Genomic DNA, 24,341 nt, shown 5'->3' with positions numbered 1-24,341 from the left:
TATATATATATATATATATATATATATATATATATTTTGAAATTTGACAGACACTGCTAGGAGTAAGAAATTATTAAAAGAAGTTAGTTCCGATTCTACTAACTGAAAAAATGACAAAAAAATTGCTCATTCCAAGGAATAGTACTTATGGTACGACACATTAAATTGAAATAAAGTTCAAAATCGAACACCTTTTATTAAGTGTAATTGAACATCTACTTAATCATTGAACTCTACCACAATAATATTTTAATTCTCCTCTCACTAGACAAAACCACATGTGTGATATGATGTTAGGGAAAGTTTAGAAGGTGCTTTTAATAGACACCATCTTTAAGAGAGTGTACTTGAGGAACAATAATTTGCCATTCTTCTCTTACCATACCTAACCAAACCACACTTAAAAATGAAAGGAGGGAAAAAGTAAAATAGCCAATTATAGAAAACAGAGGATAATGCCATAATGGAGGTAGGAATGGGGGATGATATGGGTTTCCATTTTAGAGAAGAAAAAAAAAAGAAAAAAAGAAAGAGGAAACAACAAAACCAAACAGAACCTTGATTGAGGAAAGCTTTTTCATGAGTGGCTGGAAGATCCCATTACCATGTCTGGTGGGACATGCACACAATTCTTGTACAACTCTCTCTCTCTCTCCCCTTTCCCCTAAATTTCCTGTCTTTAATCTTAATGCATGCTAGCTTTTTCATCTCCATTATTATTTATAATAATAAATAAATAAATTATTCTTTTTCGTGACGAAAGGTGCACTGAATACATTTCATTAGCTGGTTGCTGATAATTGACTGACTCAAATCAAGAAGGTTACTAGGTCGTTTGATTAAAAGTTAAATCTGTAACATTGTGGTTACTAAGTCAATAATCAGAACAGATTCGCTGGGTACTTGGGTTACTCTTATAATAATAAATATTATTATTATGTGAATTATTATATGCCTTTTTTCCTTCTTTTTTGCCCTTTCCATTTGTTTTTCTAACTTCTTTGATGTACCACACCACTCTCTCTTTCTTTCTCTCTCTCTCTCTCTCTGTCTTTTCCCACCTATGATCTTATCTCCATTTATCTCTCTCTCTCTGTCTCTGTTTTTCTCCTCTGTTATCCTTTCTTTTCTCTCTTTCTCTCCATTTTTAGCATTATACTAAGATAGCTTAGCTTCAACTCTGTCATGTCACCACTCAAGCCTGAGGAACCTGAAGACTGAACTTCCTTCAACAACCTAGTATGTGTTCTCACTCTTCTGCTCTTCTTTTTACTTTACTGTTAAATCTGTGCCTATCTTTATCTTGTTTCTGCTCTTTTCTTTGCTTTAAACTGGATTTTTTGTTCAGATTATTTTCTGTTTGGTGTTTCTGAATTTTAGTTCTTTTGAATCTTGTGTGGACTGTGCTTTTTGGTTTTTTTTTTTTTTTTGTTATTTGTTTTTATTTGGGTTATCTGATTGTTGGTTTGTATAAACTGGTTTGATTATTAGGGATAAGATCTCTCCAGAATACCATAAATTCTGGGTTTGAAGAGAAAAGTTTCAGGTACTGTTGGGTAAGCTTATTGTGATGCTGATTTATGACTATGGAATGAATTGTTGTGGTAATGTTTCATATTTAGCTTGAAAGTTAATAGAAGATTATTAGCTTACATAAGTAGAAAGGTTAAGACTGTAAAATCTATAACATTTGTAAAAAGAGTAAATTTTATAGTTTAATAAATTTACCCAGTAGTAATATGAGCTAGGGTGTTTGTGGGAAGTGGAAGGTTGTTTGGATGAACTACGGTTAGAGTGATTAGAGCGGTCTACCACCCGTAGAAATTTCAATATGGGATAAATAAGGGTTCGGTGAAACCGTGAAAGTGGTGTGATTGGAGTGGTCTAATTGAACCAATCTTGTTGCCCTTTAGAAGGCGGGATAAGTAAACTTTCCAAGCGCGCTTAGTCTTAGGGCGCTATTGGTTCTTTAGCGAAGTATATGCTGCAATGGAGCGGTGCATTTTGTGTAGTCTTACTACTTCGATCTTGCTTAGTCGTTGCTCTCTCGAACGAAGGCTAAGTGATCTTTCTAAACGTGCTTACTATTAGGGTGCTATTGGTTGTTTAGTGAAGTATATGCTGCAATGTAGGTGTTGTGTGTGGGGTGGTGCAATTGGAGCGGTCTATCTCGCCGAGCCACCGCTCTCCCAAAGAGAGGCGAAGTGATCTTTCTAAACATGCATTCTTTTACGGTGCTATTGGTTCTTTAGTGAAGCATATACAAGGGGGGAATGGAATTCAGTCCCGAGAAATGGAGGTGTTGTATGGTGGTTCTATTGCTCTAGTCTTATATAAGAGAATTGTTCCATCGAGAAAATGAAGAAAATGAATGGAAATAAACATTTTTGGTTTATGTATTTGAATCAAATTGGGCAATTGGCCTTCTAACATAAATTAAAAGGGTGCAAATCTGAAGAAAGTATCACTTGCTTTGGGAGTCATTGTTTAAAGTGTATCATAAATCTTTTGCGGGATTGCAAACGAAGAAGGTGGCGATGGTAAAACAAAGGGTGCAGATTAGGAATGTCGTCGTTTCTAAACCGGAATAATGGTCATAAACTTCATGATCTCGGGACTCTGAGGCATTTTGAAGTGAACTTCATAAAGTGAAACGAATGATCTGCAATAATAAGGCTATCCTGCAACAACTTAAAATGAATGTTTGTCGTTCAATTGAGGTGGAATTTATATTCAAGTTCATAATTTCATATCGCATTTACTTCACGTGTTCATCACCTTTGATTTTAATCTTTCCAGAGTTAATAAATCTATCCTCGAGATTATTTGATTGTGAAGTTGTTAAATATGCAACCAAGTAACAGCTAGCTTAGCTTAGCTCTCAATTTTGCTGTCTCTCTTCCTATTTTCGCATGAGTACTAGCCTCAATTTCTCTTGGGAATGCCCGAAATGTTGTTTGGTCTTATGTATCATGGTCCAAAACTATGTTGTCTGGGCACTATTCGATATGTTTAATGCAGAAAATAATCGGTTTGTTGTACATTCAGGTGAATCAGCAAACAGTGAGGAATCGTTGCCTGGTTGGGTGTATTGATAGTTAAGTTCCACTTGGTATGAATCTCCCAAATCTCAACCTTCAGTGTGAAGATGAGTCCGAGGTTACGAGCCAAGTTGCCTCAAACTTATCTGCCAATGAAATATCCCCCGGCCCTTCGTACGAGAGCACCAACACTTCGTCCTGCCTCACTAACTCGGTAAACCCTCCTGTTACTCTCGACTTAACTCTTGGCTTCAATGCTAGCAGCGACGGGGAATTTAAGGGTACTACTGCGAGTGAGGCTAGTGGCGAAGTAGTCCCGCATCCCCCGCAGGGGCCATTATCTCGAGTTTTCTCGTGTAACTTCTGCAGGCGTAAGTTTTACAGCTCGCAGGCGTTGGGAGGGCACCAAAACGCCCACAAGAGGGAAAGGACTTTAGCGAAGAGGGCAATGCGAATGGGAATGCTGTCGGATAGATATGCTAGCTTGGCTTCCTTGCCCCTCCACGGGTCTGCATTTCGGTCTCTAGGGGTGGAGGCCCACGCTTCAATGCACCAACGAGGTGTGCAGCAGCCTAATAGCCCTTTCCATGGAGCCCGAGGCGGGGCAAGGTTCGAGCAGGGCTACTTTGGCGTCCCGGTATTCGTGGAGGACGATGAAGTCGAGATGTTCTGGCCCGGGAGCTTCAGACAAGTCGATGGCAACAACACAGGTTTCCACCCGGGACAAAGTTCTAACATAAATTTCGTAGCAATGCCCCCTCCCAAACTACCTAGTACAGACCCCTCCTCGCCCTTCCCCGACCTGAATTTGAAACTGTGATGCTCTTATTTTTGCATTAGTACATCGATTCCTGCTCTGTTGTACAGGGAGGTAAATGATTCATATCAACCCCGGTTTTCGAGTGATTTTTACCCCCACCAGATGATTACTGTCATTATTTCCCTCCTTTTCTTTTTTTTTACCAGAATGAATCACTTAGTTGATTCAGGATGCTGTTGTCTATACTGCTGTACAATATTGCCCAGGAATTTAGTATAAATATTTTTGGGATAAATTGTGCTTATTAAATCTCTTCCTATATGTGTGGCGTTGATATATTGCACAGATATATTATACTGAATTAATGGAACAGGATGAAGCTGTGATTTCAAGTCAGAGGCTTGGCCTGATTGGAAGGTGAGTCTTACTTTGCTAGCATGATGTTATAAGTATATTATGTACCAAGTTGTGTTCATTCACTTCAATTGGTTTAAGGAAAAATCGCATTTTTTTGGTCCGTCAATTGTTATGGAGCAATAAATGTAGTTCATATCTTTTGATTGTTGTAAATTTAGTCCTGCAGTTATTAACGTAACTTGTTGCAAATTTAATCTTTCATCTTTCCATTGTTGTAATTCTTGTGCTTCAGTTGCTGATCTAATTGCAAGTCTAGTCTTTCATTAATTCATTTAGACTTTAGAGTACTAAATTTGTAACAAAGGAAGGACGAGACTTGCAATTATTTCAACAACTGAAGGATTAGATTTACAACAATTGAAACATAAGGACTAGATTTCAAATTGTAATTATTTCAACAATTGAAGGATTAGATTTACAACAATTGAAACATAAGGACTAGATTTTCAATTAGGTAAACAATTAAAAGACAGCCTATATCTTGAGAATAATTGAGGGACTAAAAGTGTGATTTTTGTTGGTTTAATTTACATAAATATGTATACCGTTTACTAGTTTATGAAGCTTAGTCTCGATTAGTTTTATAGTTGTGTATATATTGTTGGAAATAATTCTCGAAAAACCCAAGAAATTGGACGATATAGAAAATCCACAAAAAACAAATAAACAAATAATTCCAGGAATTTAAACCTACAACAAAGGTTAGATAAACCTGGAAAAGAATAGACGGAGAAGAAAGGACTTTGGGGTAGTTGTAAGCACGAGTCGAATTGCCTTTGTCCTTAAAACCTTATTTACCGACTCTCGGGGTGCTGGAGCGTTGCGGCCTAGGTTTTCCAGGATAAAACGTACTACGATCCCTGCGTTTGAGCACACAAACTTGTGGCTTGAAGGAAGGGGGAGCAGAGTTTCGAGGTAAAAAGCTATTTGGTTTTCCACCTGAAAATATATAGGTGATTATGGAATAAATAGCATCATAAACATGGAGGTGAAGACATTTCAGGCTCATTTTGGAATTTGATTTGCACCTCTTGCGAGCGAGAGAGACTCTATGCCATACAAGTAAATTAGCCTTGAAAAGCCTCTTGTATATATAGTGGGTGAAATCTTCTTCCCAAACCAATGTGGGACAAATGCTTTCCTTAAAGCTTTTCCCACACAATTCCATCTTAAATGAGTCTACTTTGAGAATTAATTTCTCATTTACCCATTATCCATTTTGAGCGTATAATATATCGATCTCTTCGTCTCACTACGAAGAATCCGAATCACTTTGACCCGACCCGATCCAAATCGGATGTGGACCCTACATATATTTATACCACAAAATGACCACTTAAAATGTCATTTATGTCATTTTTTTCAACATATATTGGATGTGGAAAGAAAAAAAAAAAAAAAAAAGATTGAAAAGGTGCAAAGATGTATGGTGGTCCACGATCTCAGTATTTGCAGCATTACCATAACCACATCTATGGTGGTGAAGAAGCTACGAGAGTTGTATTCCTCCTATCGGGTGATCAATATCATAAGAACTACCACATGGTTGTTGACGATTTTGGGTGTTTGTCATGAACATGTGGCAAGTGAGAAAGATAAAAGTGAAAAAAAATATTATTTTTTTTATAAAAAGAATTAAAAAATTATTTTTTTATAAAAAATTGTTAATTATACATCAATATTTCTATTTTTTTGAAAAAAAAAATCAACTAGGCGGACTAGACAGTGAACTTGTTGCCCTAGCTAATGCATGAGTAGTCAGCTGCTTGTTCTCTGATTTAGTAACAAAGCGAAAAGACAAATAATCAAAGTGTCGTTTTAGGCATAAGCATTCCTTAATGACACAACCCGCATAAGAATAATTTGTAGAGGAAGCCTCAAGCATCAAACCCATCTGGCAATCAGAATAAATCACCAATTCACGCCATCCCTGCTCCATCACCCATTCACCCACCAGAGCTAGGGCCTCCTTGATCGCTATCACTTCATCAAAGTGAGGGTCGGCAAGCCAACGAACCATGCCATTACGGGCAGCCATGAATTCACTATTTTCCCTATGAGTTACTGCCGAAACAAATCCATTATCATTATACATAAGTATTAAAACAACACTAAAATGAAAGTTATGGTTAGAGGTTAGTGTACTTTAATATAGTTTCTAAATATATAAGTTTTATATATTAATACTAAACTTGGTATTGTAAAAAGATTTAATTAAAAATAACTTCAGTCAAGATTAATCGAATGACAAACAAAATAGAACAGAATGCTTTGATATCTCAACTCATTTACACCAAAACACCAAATTTCTATACTAAAATAGTTTGAAAATTGTCGAGCTCGAGCATCAATTTTCAAGCTCGATCGAGCTCGAGCTCGAACTCGAGCTGAGCCTTCCTTAATGAGCTCGAGCTCAAGCCACCCTAGATTCGAGCTCGGCTCGGCTCGTTTACACCCCTACCTGTGACTCTCACATTAAATTGGGAGTCAAAACTTGATCATGTATCTTTGTTCACAATATACCATGTGAAAATCAATTGAGATGCCTATGGCATTTTCCTGCTTGTGTCATGTGCTTAAATAATGCTTCGAAATAATTGTGTTTAATTACTAATTAATGATTTGGGTGCAAGAAAACATTAGGAAGGGACATGGACATGCCAATCACCAACGTTAAGGGCATGGAAGGTTTCCTTAGATACCGTGATCTCCCTGCACTTTTCCAAGTTGATGATGATGTTCACATTAATGATCCCACTTTGCAAAACTTACATCAACTCGCCCAGAATATCGCCAAAGCCAAACATCACATATTCAACACCTTCCAAGAGTTGGAGGGGCCCATACTCCACCAAATGCCGACCATAATGTCCAACGTTTACGCCGTCGGACCACTCCACGAATTCCTCGCCGCCAATGGCGGTAGTAGTAACGTTATAATGTCCGATGATGATAACAATAAAAGCTGTTTGGATTGGCTCAACAATCAGCCGGTGAAATCAGTGTTGTACGTAAGCTTTGGAACCCTATCAATGGTGAGTAGAGAAACCCTAGTGGAGTTTTGGCATGGGTTGGTGAACAGTGGGCAGCGCTTCTTGTGGTCTTTGAACCCCCGCCGGTTGCTGACCGACGGGGAGATTCCTGCAGAAATCTTGACTGGTTCTCGAGAAAAGACTTGCGTTGTGGAGTGGGCTCCGCAACGTGCAGTGCTAGGCCACTCCGCTGTTGCTGGATTTTTAACTCATTGCGGGTGGAATTCGATTCTGGAGAGCATAGTTGCTGGAGTGCCGATGATAGGTTGGCCGATCCATGGTGAACAACAATTGAATAGTAGGTATGTTGGAGAGGTGTGGAAGGTTGGTCTAGACATGAAGGATACTTGCCACCGAGTCATAATTGAGAAGATGGTGAGGGAGCTTATGGAAGAGCGAAAAGATGAATTCCTTGAAAGGGCTCAACATTATTCCAAGTTGGCTAAACAAAGTGTGAGACAAGGGGGTTCATCCTACTCTAACTTGGAACATCTACTTGAAGATATAAGGAGAATATGAATTTGTGCATGTTAAGTTGGTTGAGCATTGGAGTGGAATATATTCAATTGAGTTAAAAGTGTGAAGCATCCTTTCAAAAAAAAAAAGTGTGAAGCATTGTCCGTGTCTATTTTACATGCATGGTTCAAAACATGTATAGTGAGTTGTATCAATTCTACTAAATAAATTATATAAGGGTAAATGTTTGTAAGGTTTTCATCCGAATAAAAATGTATTGGTGTAATTGCATCTTCGTCTATTTAATTTTTACTGAAACACAACGGGTTAACAGCAACAGTTGCCTCCACTAAGCCTCGAACCCACTCCCAGCTAATTGGGACACCGGATGTCACTTGATGACCACAAGGTCTTTGGCAAATAGCATATACTTTAATATCGTAACAATATCATAACACCAAAAACATTATGATCTAGTTGCACCCCATATGGAAGGGAGTAGACTCGAGAAACAATAAAACCTTCGAGCTTCAACTTCATATTTTGAACTCTGGTTTTTTGGAGATAAATACATACACATAGATATATAACACAAATTAACCATGAAACATGAATAAAAAAAACACCTCAAAAAACGAATATTAGAGCTTTAATTTATGTCAAAATGCGCAAAAGAAATTTGAATTTTCCTCAACTCATCATATAGCACAATCTAGTTCATAATGACATCAAATTACACATTAATTAAAACTATCACAAACTAACAAAAATTACACATATATATATAAGGAACACTATGAACTTACAACTGTAATTTAATAAAACTATAGTAATGATTTTATGAACTTATAATATTAAATTTATTAACTTATTGTATTGATTTTATGAGATATTAATATGGTTTGCGGTAACCTTAGAAGTGGAAGAAATTTTTATTTAAATATGAGATATGATTGGTGTACCAGCGACATGTAACATTCTCCATTTGCTATTATTATTAGGGTTAGGATAATAATAATTATAATATTATTAATTATTTTAATTATGTGGTGCAAACTAAGCCTAAGCGTTATGTGGGTATTAGGGATTCCTAAGTTCTCTCAGTGGTCAATTAATGACTCATGCTGTCATGCATCATCTAGAGTTTTGTGAAAAGTGGGAGAAAAACATTGCATCTATTTAAACCGCCTGAAAAAATCATTAATTATACATAAGTTTTTTTTTTTTTGAAAATAAAGGCAAAAATAATATTACGCACCATCAATCAAATGTCAAATACAAGTAGGATAATAAGAAAATTAACTACGAGGACCAGACTGTGAACTTGCTGCCCTAACTAACGCATGAGCCAACTTGTTCTCTGATCTAGTAACAAAACGAAAAGACACATAATCAAAGTGTCGTTTTAGATGTAAGCATTCCTTAAGAATAATTTGTAGAGGAAGTCTCAAGAATCAAACAAACTATCTAAATCACCAATTCATGCTATCCATGTTCCATCGCCCACAAGAGGACCTCCTTGATCGCTATCGCCTCAGCAAAGTGAGTGTCGATCGGCAAGACAACTGGCAAGACAACGAACCATACCATTACGGGCAGCCATGAATTCACCATTTCCCCTTTGAGTTACTGCCGAAACAAATCTGCTATCACTACACATAAGTATTAAAACAACACTAGAATGAGAGTTATGGTTACAGGTTAGTGTACTTTTAATATAGTTTCTAAATATATAAATTTTATATATTAAAAATAAACTTAATATTGTAAAAAGATTTAATTAAAAATAATTTCAGTCAATGATTAATTGAATCAGACAAACAAACTAGAACAGAATGAGTTGATTTCTCAACCCATTTACACCAGAACACCAAATTTCTACACTAAAATAAATTGATTTTTCAATTTTTAGTTTGAGTTTAATTAGTTTAATATAATTTAGTTCGAACTTAATTAGTTTAATATAAAATATAGCTTGTGATGTAAATAATAATTTTTATTAGCTTCTAATTTTTTCATAACATTAATTATTTAAAAATTGAATTTATTTTATTTTTTTCAAAATTATGTTGCATTTTCTAATATCAATATTATGTCGTATGTGTTTTAATTTTTATTATGTTCTAATTATGTTTGATGTATTTGAAATTTTAATTAATATATATTCAATATTAGTCTTGTTTCAATCGTCTCAAATCTCAATGAGATCTTTAAATGATATAATTTATATTTATTAATTATTACAAAATTTAAATATAAGTATTTAACAGAATAAAACAAAAATTACATATAAAACATATATGGATACATTTGAAATTAGAAAATAAAATAAGGGTAGGAACGTAATTTGGCTGCCTCTCTCACATTTGTTGCGAATGAACATGGTGTGACATTGTTCATCAACATCAAATTATTTAGGGTTTTGACACAAAAATGGCATTGATTAGAACTCAATAAGATAGTGGGATATGATAGTGTGTTGACGTTGATTTTTACAGATTTGATGTCCATTGGAGATGCTTTAAGTGCTTACATGACATACATTGCGTTAAGAGAAGAGTATTATTTCCTCCGTCTCGTTTTATGTGCCTGATTAGGTTAACGAGGCTTGACTGGAATTATTTTTAATTTAATTTTTTTATAATATTAAGTTTAGCATTAGTATACAAAATTTATATATTTAAAAACTACACTAAAAGTACTACTAAACACAAAAAATTAAATTTAAAAATAAGTAAAAAATACTAAAGAAAATAAATAAAGAATAAATAGTTAGGGTGTGTTTGGTTGGTGGGTTTAGGCATAAGGTATGGATATCAAAGTGATTGTTATTGTTTGATTGGTATGTTTTTAGAGTACTACTATGGGTTTGGAATATCTCATTAATTGAAAAATTCATACCTTAATGAAATAAGGGTACCAAACATGCAAAATACTTTAATCAAAACCCATTACCCTTACTAGTTACCAAGTATTTAATACACATACTGATTCCGATTCTCATGTGCAAACCAAACACATCCTTAATTTAATCAATGAATACTAAGTTGATTTATTTCCAGTCATTCTGACATACTATTATGTACGCATTCAATTTTTCAACTGCCTAACTTGTTTTGATCTTTTCTGGCAAACCTTTTCCCGACAAATAATTTAATGCATATAAAGGAAATGATTGAGAGCTGAGATTTAAAAAAAAAAATGGTTGGAAATATTTAAAAATTAATAAGTATAAATGAAAGTTATACATTTTATTTATGTGTGTTTTTCTATTCTCTTTTTTCATTTATCTAATATGATCTAAAGAGTTATAGATATAATATTTTGGTTAATAATATACATGTTGTTATAATTTTTGTTATTTTTTCTAATTATTGTTACCAAACACATGCATTTATCATATATTTTCTTATATTATTCCATGGTAATAATTTATACACATTATATATTGGAGTATTATATAAGTTATTTTCTAAAACATAAATATCAAATTTATAAAAATGGTTTACATTATTATTATTATACAATAATATAAATATCTAAAATTTGCACTCAAAAAAAAATCTAAAATTTAAATAAATCTAAAATTTTAATATAAAGTATTAATATTGAGTATCAATTTTTTCGCATCACGCTTAGAAAATACTAGTATAATAATGTGTGCAAATATAATAGAAAGAGATACGCTATTTATTGTAATTGTACAAAATAAAATTTGTAACTTGTTATTGTAACAATATGACCATAGTTACGTTGTCAAAATAAGATTTGTAACTTGTAATTGTAATAATATGATTAGAGTAGTCGAAATAAAATTGTAACTTGTAATTGTACTAATACAATTAGAGTAGTCGAAATATTATTAAAAACTTTTAATTCAAATTTATTTATTTATTACAATTAATATTCCAACATCACAACATGGACTCCTATGCAAATATAAGTTCCGCATTCCCTACTAATTATATATTTTTGGTCTATATTGGCACACTTGAGCTAATTCATTGAACATAATTACATTTGATGATGGATAAGCAAGTTGCATCCCATGAATCTTCTCCTTCTTCTCCTCATGTAATCATGTTCCCATTCCCAGTTCCGAGTCACATCCACTCCATGCTCAACTTAGCCCAAATCTTTTGTGAAGCCCATCTTAGTGTGACTTTTGTGATGACCGTCCACGCTCGGAATGCCTTCTCAGGCTTCTCCGATCTGGAATCCCAGTTCAGCCACCATGCCGCCGGCAAAATTAGGTTCGAGTATATTTCAGACGGGCTCCCTGACGAGCACCCGCGAGGCGTGACTGAATTGTTGGGTTCTTTAGCGGCCACGGCGACGCCACTACTGAAAGAGATGGTGCAGAAGGAGGAGGAGGGTGCGGCGGCGGCGGCGCCGAGGTGCGTGGTGGTTGCCGACGCGCTGTTGAGTTTCGGGGTTGAAATGGCGGAGGAATTAGGGGTTCCCATTTTTCAGTTTCATTGCATAAGCGCTTCCGCCAACTGGACTTGCTCATCTCTCCCTCGACTCATTCGCGCCGGCGAGCTTCCGCTAAAAGGTCAGTTCAGCACCATGTGACTAAGGAATGGTAAGAGATTAATCCTAATATATAGATTAGGTTTCTCAACCCCTAAAACTCATGCTCAAAAGGTAAGACCAGATAAATTGTAAATCCTCCGGTCAATCCTCAGATTTTCAATACTATGGGTCTTTATCACTTCTAATTAGTTAAAGGTCTCTCAATAACCCCAAGTTCTCATTGAGATTTTTTAACCCCCACCTTGCCGGCCTCTCTACTCTATTGTCTTTGCCCCGTGCGGTTGCACCGCCTAGCTCAATTCCTCCTATCTTCACCTCACCCTAGCTTCTCCGGTTGGAGGATATCCAACCAAATAAAACTCTTTTTACTGTCTATTTTACAAAAGAAGAAAAACATTAACTATTATGCAGCATGATGACATCTTTGTTATCATTCTAAATGAACGGTCACATGACTGAACTCTGGTGGTGGGAGTAATTCTTTAAGCTGACATATACAAAATACTATACTTTATAAAGAATCATAAATCCTTCAACCAAAAAAAAAAAAAAAAAAAAGAAGATAAGATAGTGGCATGATGATTCAGCAACTTATTAAGTGAACTACCAATGATTGATGTCCAAAGAAGGTCACTTTTACATTCCTTGTAACTCTTATATATTATATTGGGTGTAACTACCAATGAGTCAGCTTGATCATGTGTCATTATTCACAATCTAGATGCTTGGTATTTTCCTGTTTGTGTCATGTGTGCTTAAATAATGCTTCGAAATAATTGTCTTTACTAATTAATGATTTATTGGGTGCAAGAAAACATTAGGAAGGGACATGGACATGCCAATCACCAGCGTTAAGAGCATGGAAGGCTTCCTTAGATACCGTGATCTCCCTGCAGTTTTCCGAGTTGACGATGTTCACAATGATCCCACTCTGCAAATCTTCCATCAACTCCCCCGGAATTACACCCAATCCAAACATCACATAATCAACACCTTCCATGACCTAGAGAGGCCGATACTCGACCAAATGCCGACCATTATGTCCAACGTTTACGCCATCGGACCACTCCACGAATTCCTTGCCGCCAATGGCGGCAGTAGTAACGTTATAATATCCGATGATGATAACACTAAAAGCTGTTTGGATTGTCTCGACAATCAGCCGGCGAAATCAGTGTTGTACGTAAGCTTTGGAACCCTATCAATGGTGAGTAGAGAAACCCTAGTGGAGTTTTGGCATGGGCTGGTGAATAGTGGGCAGCGTTTCTTGTGGTCTTTGAACTCGAACTTGGTGACAGGCCGGGAGATTCCTGCAGAAATCTTGACCGGTTCTCGAGAAATGACTTGCGTTGTTGAGTGGGCCCCGCAACGTGTTGTGCTAGGCCACTTTGCTGTTGCTGGATTTTTAACTCACTGCAGGTGGAATTCAATTCTGGAGAGCATAGTTGCTGGAGTTCCGATGATAGGCTGGCCGATCTATGGTGAACAGCAAGTGAATAGTAGGTATGTTGCAGAGGTGTGGAAGGTTGGCCTAGACATGAAGGACACTTGCCACCGAGTCATAATTGAGAAGATGGTGAGGGAACTTATGGAAGAGCGGAAAGATGAATTTCTTAAAAGGGCTCCACACTATTCGAAGTTGGCTAAACAAAGTGTGAGACAAGGGGGTTCATCCTCCTCTAATTTGGAGCATCTACTTGAAGATATAAGGAGAATATGAATTTGTGCATGTTAATTTGGTTAAGAATTAAAGTGGATCGGAATATCTTCAGTTGAGTTAAAGATAATGTATTTTATGATCGGAGTTATATAATAATGTACGTGTTAGAATAATATATTTTATGAGTTAGAATAATGTAAAATTTACTTTAATTTATATGTTAAAATAATGTAATTTCTAGAGTGAGATGATGTACGGAATTAAAATAATGTACTTTATGTGTATAATAATATAATTTATGTGTTTTTTTAATGATGGTCCACACAACTGTATAATAAGGGAAATTCTATAATGTGCGAATTGTATACTCCAAATATAAACTCCCTGACCTGGCACCCTTAGCTGTCAACGTCACATCAATAGTTTTTTTTTTTTTTTTTTGGGGTTTGAGAAGCCAAACAAGGTCATTTCACTGCTTTTCTCCATTTCTCCCTTTCAGAGCTTGAGAGGCGAATCCACAAACTGTTAATGGAGAGAGGAGAGAAAACTAGGTTGGAATCTCCCCCAGCCTCTGTAGTGAAGACGTGCTTAGCTAGCTTTAATGAAAGATCCACCTGATTCCTAATCGATTTACGGTTAACGTCCATATTTGCATCCGGAAAGAAGACGTGCACTGCGTTTCTTCAAAATCCCTATAGAATAGGTCGGCGGGGTGGGATCGAATTTGATGGGCCATTAGAGAGAGGAAAATTCGGAGAAGAAATGAGAGAAAATGGAGGAAGGGAAGAGGAAGAAACCAGAAGAAACAGGGCTAGAGAAGAGAATGAAAGAGATAGAGAAGAGAGATAAAATGGGGCTGAAAAGGAGTAAAATAAATGGCATAATCTAAACCACAGAAATTATTTTCTTTTTTAATAAAAAGTAATTACACCTCACGGAGTTTGTTTATAGAGTACCTGTAGAAGGACTCGTATAATAATTGTTGCGTAGCTATATTAGGTCACAATGATTGCTCATTTGCTATTATTATCATGCAATAAAAAGGATAATTGGAAATGGTTACTTATCAATCTTACTACAATCAACTCTGATTTGGAAATACCATTATCATAAGTTAATAGCAAGCTCTTTCAGATTTTAAATTACATCTTTAATTTTACATACACTACCAGGAAAAAACAGTTTCTAGATCAGTTTTTCTTTTTCACCTTTAAAGTGATTTTTTACACATAATAGATTAAAAAATAAATAATGTCAATTTGTTGGACTGTATCTCACGACCTTCAGGTTCTCTTACAAGAGAATGAAATGTTGAATGTCAAGACTATTCATGTGCTTATTGAGGGTGATTGGTAGCGTTACGGGAGTGAGACAATCCCTGTATTTTGATTCGGCATACTATTGGATCACGAAAGTGGAGTGTTAGAGCGCTGAATTGGTGTTCGTAATCTTGAACCAGAAGTGAAGTTTCACAACCATCAATCCTCTATTTTAATGGCATCATACCAATAAAACTCATTCTAACCCTTACCTTTTACGTAGTAATTTATTGTATTTATTCATTTACTTTCACTCCGATACTTATTTTGCTACCATCCAATTATCGACTTGCTTAGCTTCCACCAAATAATGCTTCATGCTTGTGTCTAGTTATTTCTTTGGGTAACCAAACTCAAATCCTTGAGGACGATCTAAGAGCACCCCTACCAGTGCATTTTTCTCACACTTTGGAACAGTAAAAAAAACAATGTTGAGTTGGTAACTGATGTGAGCCTCACTTTTGGGCAAAACTTTATCCCTGCAAGGACCGGGTTTCTTTGTCAGAGCCTCAGCACCCCTACCACCCTCATTCTTTATTTATTTTATTTTTCTTTTGGTTTCCTTTATGTTTTGTATTTCACGGTATGTCCTTTTTTTTCTTTTTTTTTTTTCATTTAATTTGTTTGTTGTTTAGTGTTTTATTATTTTGTTTCAATTTTTTTGAAAAATATCAAATTTAATATTTTTTGAATTAAATTTTGAATAATTTAATTATAGTTAAAATTTAAAATGATTAAAATAAAAAGAGCAACAGCGAAAATTAATTTAAATGTTTGTAATTATCATTTTAAATATTGTAGGTATGTTTATTTTAATTAATTTTTATAATTATAAATTTATAATTCAAATAAATAAAGAAATAATTAAAATATAGAATAGAAAATAGTGGGTCCACAAAAAACTGAGAAAAAACTTTAAACTGGTGTGGAGAAGAGTTTTTGTGATTGAGTGAGATAGTGGATGATGAGGTGGATGTTGGGGCCCACAAAAAACTCGAGAAAAAACTCCAACTGATAAGGATGCTCTAAAACAAATTTATTTTTATTTCTTCAAATCATATATATATATAGGAGAGTGAACATTTAAAAATACCTCACCTGTAAAAAAAAATATTCTTTATCTTGACAAATCAGTAGTTGTGATATTGCCATAACTAGCTTGGGCGAAACTGAAATTCATTAAATTTATAATTAATTCACTAGCATATATTTTAAAATTTTAAAAAATATTAAATTAACAAAAAAAAATACATGATCCACATGATCAACATAAATTGAAGCCTAAGATAAATCCACACTTTTTAAAGGAAGAGGTGTTCTCATTTGAATTTCCTATATGTTGAGCATAAATATAATATAAACATAAATCTGCAGTCCAACTATCATCTTAGATTTTTAGTTGAGATGGAACACATGCTTCAATTTGGTATTAAAAAAAGGAGACCCCCACGTGAGGGGGCATATGAGGTCAAATTTTTGAATATTAATAATGATAAGGTAAATACTCATATATAGTGAAATACGATCTAATATTATTAATTAACGACCCTTTACGTAAGGATTACGGTATATGATCTTGGACCGGTTCGATCTATATCTTAGGTTGGTAGCTAGGTACAGCTCGGGTCACGTGACAGTGGGTCGGAGGTTGCCGAGCTACTAACTATTAAGAGAAAACAACCAAAAGTCTCTCTCTCTGCAATTAAAGAGGTCAAATTTTTTGAATATTAATAATTATAAGGTAAAAACCAGCGCGTTTCGTATAGATTCGAGACTTGTAGCTTGATTCTTTACTCATTCCATACTCAGATATAGTGAAATACGATCCAATATTATTAATTAACGACCCTTTTACTTAAGGATTACGGTACGTGATCTTGGACCGGTTCGATCAATATCTTAGGTTGGTAGGTACAATTCGGGTCACGTGACAGTGGGTCAGAGGTTGCCGAGCTACTAACTATTAAGAGAATCAGCCAAAAGTCCATCTCTATGCAATTAATGTGGTATTTATAGCTGGGGCTAGGAGACAAATCCTGTCCTTTCGTCATGATGGGGACGTGGAGCTCATCATAAGCGATCGACGGGGTGAAAGCAGGGGCATACACGTGGTCCAAATACTCCTAAAGATACGGGGCTCAGTCCCTACAGGAGAGATCGGTAGATCGATCCCGATCAAAGGGAGAGAATGGTGCAGAAACGACGGTCGAACCCACGACTGACCAGGTTGGGAGCCCGGTTAAAGATATGGTCGAAAATGACAGTCAGGGTGGCGGAGATAGTCGGATCCTTCGAGCCGTGTACCGAGAGCTCGATACCTATCACCATATTAGCACAATTCCCGAAGAATAATCCCCATCAATTAAAAATTTTTAAATTTCAATAATGATAAAACTACAAAAATTTTATCGGTCCACGAGATGTCATGGTTTATGATGAGCGGCTATGATTTGATTTGAACCTACCGTGTATATACATTTTAATATGGGAAAATGACACTTTTTCCCCCTATGTTATGTGCATATAGCACTTTTCCCCCCTATGTTATTAAAGTGACAGTTTTCCCCCCTCAGTTATTTTAAAAGTGGTAGTTTTCCCCCTGACATTTTTGCCCTTAAAAATAATTATTTCATTTATTTTTATTCTCCAACCAATTATTACTAATATGTATGGAAGATCACGGTTTGATACGAACCTAATCGAACACGGTAGCAATTAAACTTAAATAGTATGGACGGTAGTTACGGTTACGATTCAGAACCGAAAAAATAAAATAAAATAATTGTTGAATTTAGACTATTTTTAAATAAGAAATAAAATTTAAAATATATATATATAAGTTTTGATTGACGGTTCAAAATCGAAATTGTAATTGAACCGTACCGATTTATCAAAATAAGTGTTTGATCATTTTCACTATATATGACTGTGGTTCAATTCCGGTTCACGGTTCAACAATTATTTTATTTTATTTTTTCGGTTCTGAATCGTAACCAGAACCGTCCATACTATTTAAGTATGACTGCTACAGTGTTTGGTTAGGGTAAAAATGTCAATTTAACATTTCAGGGGGAAAAATAACCACTTTAATAATACAAGGAGAAAAAGTGCTATATGCACATAATATAGGGGAAAAAGTGTCATTTTCCTAATATTTTATTATCGAGATTTTTCTGCAAGTGGTAACTTTGAATGACTTGAGTTTTACTAGCGTTAACTGCATGAATTAGACTTTAGTTTTACTCAAATTGTTACTGTCATTTACTTATCCAGCCTGTATTCGAAAGCATTTCGAATAAACTCCATCTTCCTTTCCTAATATCGCCGGCGCTGTAGATAAAACTCCGTCTATGCACCTCCGCGGCCTTTCCTGATCTGCGAGAGCGAAAGGGATTCGATCTGAGAACTGAGGCGCAAACATGAGTGTGATCGACCTTCTCACCCGCGTTGACGCGATTTGTAAGAAGTACGACAAGTACGACGTCGAGAAGCAAAAGGACTCCAACATCTCCGGCGACGACGCATTTGCTCGCCTCTATGGCGAAATCGAGAGCGATATCGAGACCTGTCTTCAGGTTCCACTCTCTGCTGCTGCTGTGGTTTTGTTTTTCATCGCAATTAGGGTTTACTGTTGTTGTGGTGTTGGAATTTGATTTCTTTTCTTATGGCGGTTATAGAAAGCGGAGAATGCTGGCACGGAGAAGAGTAGGGCTTCTGTGGTAGCGATCAATGCGGAAATTAGGAGAACGAAGGCGAGATTGCTTGAGGAAGTCCCGAAATTGCAGAGATTGGCTGTAAAGAAGGTAAGTTGACTTCGATTTCAGCTGATTTACTCAATAACTGATATTAATATTTCGGAATTGTGCATAATTGACTTTATTTTTACCTTTTTGTATCTAGGTTCAATTTCTGCCTTTATGAATTAGCTATTTTCACTATAGACATAGCCATTTACAAGCCAAAGAGTTTAATATCACTGTTTGTTTACCAATCTTTTTTCTGGAGCAATGCTTGTGGTTATTTTGATGAATGAGCATCCCCCAATTTGACTCGTGTTTGTCAAGCTTTTTCCATCCATGGCAGAATGCTTCCTATACTCAGTACTCCTGCATTTGGAACATCAAAATTGTTTATGAAAAGATGGAAAATTACATGGAAATCAATTTCTTTGTCTCTGTTAGTGGGGTAAAATAGTATGGAGAAAGCTTATTGCGTTGAAAAAAAAAATCAATTTTCCCATAAATGGGTGTAGAATTTGGGAAAACTAGTCAGGCTTTAAAATCCAAATCCACAAGCCTCAACATTGGTGACTGCTCAAATTTCCCATTCCTTTAGATATATTTATTCAGTCTCTCTATCTCTTGAATATCAAGTGTTCTTCTAGAAGAGGGGGAAGGGGAAGAGACATAAATGAGAGCAGAAGTGAAGCATAGCTGAAAAATCAAGAAAACTAAGTAATAATTCCTCGGTGGGTATTTCTGTTTTATACAACTGGTGGAATATTAGAAAAGGTCTTGAGTGTTTCTTGGATTTTCAGACTTATTGCTCCTTGTTGGAGAAAAAAGATAAACAATCTACAACTGAATTGCATGTTACAGTCTCCCCTCATGCTTAGTAATTTGTCTCAATATTTTATTTTTTTTGCTGTTGTCTTCAACTTATGAGTTGCTACTGTGTTGTAGAATATTAATTTGAATGGGCTAGTTTGGTTTCTGTTTGATGGTACCTCCTTTGGCAGGTTAAAGGTCTTTCGGGTGAGGAACTTGCTGCACGTAATGATTTGGTCCTTGCATTGCCTGATAGGATTAATTCCATCCCAGATGGTTCCTCTGCTCCACCTAAACAATCTGGAGGGTGGGGAGCTTCAGGTTCTCGGGCAGAAATTAAATTTGATTCAGGTGATTGTTAGCATATGTGGCTCACTTGATTGATCTTTTCTGTATTGTTTTCTTGTGTATGATTCAATTCTCACATCTGGTGGGCAATATTTCCAACACTATTTAATATTTATTCCATTTCATTGGCAATATTTGATTGTTACATAACTTACAAATTATTCTTGGATTATAGATGGCCGGTTTGATGATGAATTTTTTCAGCAAACTGAAGAGTCTAGTAATTTCAGGCAAGAATATGAAATGCGAAAAATGAGACAGGCATGTCCACACGTGGCTTTTGGTTTCTTTGAATAGTTTTTCTGTGGATTGGAAAAAAAGCATTTCGATTTCCTGATGCTGTTCATACTTTTTCTCAACTATGTATGATGTGGATATCGACCTTATGCAGGACCAAGGTCTGGCAGTTATATCAGAAGGTTTGGATACCTTGAAAGACATGGCCCACAACATGAATGAGGTCTGCTGCATTTGTGTTCTCATTTTTGTTTCTTCAAGTGTTAAGGTTACTGACTCCTGAAACCTTGAAACACATGCAGGAATTGGATAGACAAGTCCCTCTGATGGATGAAATTGACACCAAGGTTAGAAAATGTATCATACCCGTGTACTGAACCGCAGTGATATCAGTCCTTTTAACTTACAACGAGTTATGTTTTGACTTGTCACAGGTTGACAAGGCCACATCTGACCTTAAGAACACCAATGTCAGGCTTAAGGATACAGTTACCCAGGTAAATGAGCTGCATGGTCTCCAATGTTGTATATTTTTTCTAGTCTTTTCCACTGCTCATAGAACCAAACCAATCAATCATCCTTCGTTTAAACCAAGTTTGGTTGTTTTCCAGCTACGATCTAGTCGAAACTTCTGTATTGACATCATTTTGCTGTGCATAATACTTGGAATAGCAGCCTACTTGTACAAGTGAGTTCTCAGTGGACTCCCTCCTTTTTCTTCAACTTGCATTTCTTGAAGAATATTATATGAAGGTTCATTGACTTACTGTTGGACTGTTTTGTTTGTGCAGTGTCCTAAAGAAGTAAAAGCATGCTGTGAAGGCTATCGAATCGTTTATTATGTCGGCTTTTGATTTTCTGGTTGGTGTTTGAAATCTTGCAGCATCTCTCTAAATAGAAATCATCCATATTTTCTGCTCACACTTGGACTGCGATTCCCCTTTCTCTGTTTTTTCCCCTTTTTTCCCAAGGACAATTCAACTGCAGCACGTGTATTGAGTATTGACATTCTATATATTACATTTAATCCTTTGTAAGTGCTCTAACTGCTTGGCTTTCTGAGTCTTATTGTGTATTATAATAATTAACTTCATTGCTTTTATATAATTTGCTACTAGCCACTGAACAAAGGTAGAAAGTGGTATAGCTATCAAAATCCATTAATTGTGGACCAACACTTTAGTCTCGTTTGAAGTGCAAATCAATAAAGTTCTCCGAAAACAATGGTCAAATGGGTAAAACATGCTTTTTATATGATTCCTGCAAACACTGTTTTAATCTAGCATGCCACATAGGATCTACTTCTATGTGATTTGCACGATTAAGTCACAGTGACGATTTGTTTGGATCCCTTATTCACACGATTCTATTTTAAAGAATTTGAAATAAGTGTTTTGTAAAAGTCGATTTTAAGTGGCTGCCTAGGCGCTAAGCACCTCTAGGCCCAAGAGGATTTTAACCCTAGACGGCTTTTAGTTGGTTGGTCAACTAGCTGGCCGACTAGGTGCCCTCAGCACCCAACTTGTTTGATTCGGTGCCTAATTTGGTGCCAGATTAATAATAATAATAATAAGATAAAACGTCCGATCGTCTTCTCCAGAGTGCTTAGTGTCACCTCTCCACAACAAAAAAGCCTTAATTGTCGCCAGTCATCTAGACGTCTAATCGTCGTAATCAAAGTTGACACGCCACACTCCTCCTCAGCATCCTTGTTGTTGTCGATCTCACCTAGCTAGCTACTTGTCATTGCAATCGCTACACTGAGTTGCTGAGTCACCTGATCGTCGTTGCCAGCCTTTCTTACTCCCCTTACATATTACTCTAGTCTAGGGGTGTAAACGAATCGAATCGAGTCAAATATCTAGCTATTCGATTCGAATTCGACTATATTTAATCTTATTCGTATTCGATTACTATTCGAATCGAAAATGTTATTCGTATTCGATTCGATCACATTATACGAATATATTCGATTCGACTCGAATATTCGAATTCGAAATGGATAAATTTTTTTTTTTCAATTTCTCTGATAAATTATGCTAAAATGTATAAAAATTTAAATTTAAACAGCATAAAAATTTCTATTAATATATACCTAATTATTACAATATATCTCATACTGTAAACCTATAATTGCAAACAATTGCAAGTATTACACCATTAAAATCGGTATCGAATATATTAATACAGACAATCTAAGTCTTTCAACTCCATAAGTCCATAATAGCTTGATTCACTGCTTGTTTATAGTCTTCCAATTTCAGATTGCAACTCGCTTTAAACACCATAATAGCTTGCTTCGAAGAATCATATTCAATGAAATTCACAGCCTGAGTAAATTGAAGGGGAAAAAATGCACAGCAACACATAAGTTACATTCAGGATTGGAATTCTCTGCAACACTAAGCTCAGTTAGAAACAAATCAAGAAAGGCAACTTTGCAATAACATCATACAAAATATCAACAACAAGAAACTAATATATAAAGAGTTCAAAGAAGATAAAAGAAAAAAGTAAGAAACTAAAAGCATTGATTTCAAAAAATAATACAAGGTCCGAAAGAAAATAGTTTACCTTTTGAAGCTCATCGTCGTCGCCAGATCTGCTGTTCCCTCCCAGTCGTCGTCGTCAGATCTGTTGTTCCCCCAGTCGTCGTCGTTAAATAGTCGCCCGGCAGAGGGTCTTCACTCAGAGACAGAAGCGAAGGGATGGGAGAACAGAGAAGGGGAAGAACTGACAAAGATATGGGAGAAGGAGACTGTCAAACCGCCGCCGCTGCTGAAGCTTGTCGCCGTCGTTGGATCTGCTGTGCCCCCAGCTCGTCGCCGGCGAAGGATGGGAATGTCCGAAGATTGAGGATTTGAGGCGCGGAGGTCAGGACTCAGGGAGGGATTAGGGTTTGACAACTTTGATATAAATATATAAATAAATAATATATATATATATATATATATATAAATATATAAATAAATAATATATATATATATATATATATATATATATTCGAATAATATTCGAATCGAATACACTCAAATTCATATTCGTATTCGAAAACAATTCGAATCGAAATACATATTCGAATTATTCGAATTCGAATCGTAATATTCGAATTCGAATCACGAATCGAATTTTTAGTATTTGATTTGTTTACACCCCTACTCTAGCCAAGTACTTAACTAACAATCTAACATATGTAATTAATAATTAACTCACAACCCACTATCCATTATATATATGAAAATTATTCTTACACTTTTTTAACAACTTTCCAGTATGATTTACTTTTCTTCCATAGACTATAGTTTGTGGACTATTACATAAAAGTAATGCACACATTCAAATAGTGGTTGCGGTTTCTCTTATCGCTCAAAAAAAAAAAAAAGACAATGGGTTATGATGATTACAATAGTTGATGTTCAAAATAATAATATCATAAAGAAAAAGAAAAATGTCACTCTTTCCCCCTGAGTTATTTATGCATCCACATTTGTCCCGTCAGTTATATTAAAATTGACCCATTTTTATGTTAAATTGACATTTTTACTTTTAAAAATAACTACTTTATTTATTTTTCTTCTTCAACAACTTATATTGCTTATACGTATGGATTACTACGATTCGGTTCGAACCTAACCGGGCACTGTAGTAATCAAACCAAAATAGTAGAAACAGTTCTAGTTACGATTCATAATCGAAAAATATAAAATAAAATAAAATAATTGTTGAAACCGAAACTAGAACCTTTCTAAAGGTTCTTGTTCTGATTTATCATTTCTCACAATTGTGAACCGGAAGTGAACCACAGTCATGTATACTTATATATGAAATTAGAATAAATGTGAAAATGATCAACACTATTGGTAATGATAAATCGGTTCAGTTCAGTTCCAATTTTGATTTTGAACCGTCAGTTCAAAATTTATTTAAAATAGTCTAAATTTAACAATTATTTTATTAGGTTTTGAATCGTAATCAAAACCGTCCCTAC

The 24,341-nt window shown here is 35.5% G+C and overlaps 4 protein-coding genes and 1 long non-coding RNA gene across 7 annotated transcripts; 4 read left to right on the top strand and 1 right to left on the bottom strand.

The window, feature by feature from the left end:
• Positions 1 to 1,030: 1,030 nt before the first annotated feature.
• LOC116024478 (zinc finger protein 4-like) lies at positions 1,031 to 4,110 on the top strand. 2 transcript variants are annotated; one of them, XM_031265373.1, is made up of 3 exons: positions 1,031 to 1,239; positions 1,492 to 1,546; positions 3,049 to 4,110. In XM_031265373.1, exon 3 carries the CDS (start codon positions 3,115 to 3,117, stop codon positions 3,859 to 3,861), a length of 747 nt encoding a protein of 248 aa, XP_031121233.1. In that variant the 5' UTR covers positions 1,031 to 1,239; positions 1,492 to 1,546; positions 3,049 to 3,114; the 3' UTR covers positions 3,862 to 4,110. The 2 variants fall into 2 exon arrangements, with proteins under 2 accessions (XP_031121233.1, XP_031121232.1); XM_031265372.1 differs by lacking the exon at positions 1,492 to 1,546 and having other exon boundaries at positions 1,032 to 1,239.
• Positions 4,111 to 6,869: 2,759 nt separating this feature from the next.
• LOC116025464 (7-deoxyloganetic acid glucosyltransferase-like) lies at positions 6,870 to 7,769 on the top strand. The gene has a single exon (XM_031266694.1). It carries the CDS (start codon positions 6,870 to 6,872, stop codon positions 7,767 to 7,769), a length of 900 nt encoding a protein of 299 aa, XP_031122554.1.
• A 3,923-nt stretch (positions 7,770 to 11,692) lies between these two features.
• Positions 11,693 to 14,071, top strand: LOC116025044 (7-deoxyloganetic acid glucosyltransferase-like). The gene is made up of 2 exons (XM_031266105.1): positions 11,693 to 12,261; positions 13,064 to 14,071. The coding sequence occupies exons 1-2, from the start codon at positions 11,730 to 11,732 to the stop codon at positions 13,960 to 13,962; spliced, it is 1,431 nt and encodes a 476-aa protein (XP_031121965.1). The 5' UTR covers positions 11,693 to 11,729; the 3' UTR covers positions 13,963 to 14,071.
• Positions 14,072 to 18,522: 4,451 nt separating this feature from the next.
• LOC116024647 (syntaxin-71) lies at positions 18,523 to 21,460 on the top strand. The gene is made up of 9 exons (XM_031265593.1): positions 18,523 to 18,796; positions 18,899 to 19,024; positions 19,960 to 20,119; positions 20,292 to 20,377; positions 20,508 to 20,576; positions 20,656 to 20,700; positions 20,788 to 20,850; positions 20,965 to 21,041; positions 21,145 to 21,460. Exons 1-9 carry the CDS (start codon positions 18,641 to 18,643, stop codon positions 21,158 to 21,160), a joined length of 798 nt encoding a protein of 265 aa, XP_031121453.1. The 5' UTR covers positions 18,523 to 18,640; the 3' UTR covers positions 21,161 to 21,460.
• Positions 21,461 to 22,408: 948 nt separating this feature from the next.
• LOC116025852 lies at positions 22,409 to 23,251 on the bottom strand. Of its 2 annotated transcripts, none has more exons than XR_004099731.1 (2): positions 22,928 to 23,251; positions 22,409 to 22,747 (listed from the first exon to the last, which is right to left on the bottom strand). It is a non-coding gene; the product is annotated as an uncharacterized LOC116025852 (long non-coding RNA). The 2 variants fall into 2 exon arrangements; XR_004099732.1 differs by having other exon boundaries at positions 22,409 to 22,683.
• Between the last annotated feature and the right edge of the window lie 1,090 nt (positions 23,252 to 24,341).

The sequence above is a fragment of the Ipomoea triloba genome, chromosome 7 (assembly GCF_003576645.1).
Source record: "Ipomoea triloba cultivar NCNSP0323 chromosome 7, ASM357664v1".
In the NCBI taxonomy this organism is placed as follows: Eukaryota; Viridiplantae; Streptophyta; class Magnoliopsida; order Solanales; family Convolvulaceae; genus Ipomoea; species Ipomoea triloba.
Note: the sequence above shows the minus strand (reverse complement) of the source record. Positions and strands in the feature narration are given on the sequence as shown.

Excerpts from the sequence above, each read along its gene's own strand:
- LOC116025464 (XM_031266694.1), top strand. The coding sequence starts at position 6,870 with ATGGACATGCCAATCACCAACGTTAAGGGCATGGAAGGTTTCCTTAGA.
- LOC116025044 (XM_031266105.1), top strand. The coding sequence starts at position 11,730 with ATGATGGATAAGCAAGTTGCATCCCATGAATCTTCTCCTTCTTCTCCT. Across the intron at positions 12,262-13,063 it reads CGGCGAGCTTCCGCTAAAAG|GAAGGGACATGGACATGCCA; the intron begins GTCAGTTCAGCA and ends AGAAAACATTAG.
- LOC116024647 (XM_031265593.1), top strand. The coding sequence starts at position 18,641 with ATGAGTGTGATCGACCTTCTCACCCGCGTTGACGCGATTTGTAAGAAG. Across the intron at positions 20,120-20,291 it reads AGAAATTAAATTTGATTCAG|ATGGCCGGTTTGATGATGAA; the intron begins GTGATTGTTAGC and ends CTTGGATTATAG. Across the intron at positions 20,577-20,655 it reads TGGCCCACAACATGAATGAG|GAATTGGATAGACAAGTCCC; the intron begins GTCTGCTGCATT and ends AAACACATGCAG.
- LOC116024478 (XM_031265373.1), top strand. The coding sequence starts at position 3,115 with ATGAATCTCCCAAATCTCAACCTTCAGTGTGAAGATGAGTCCGAGGTT.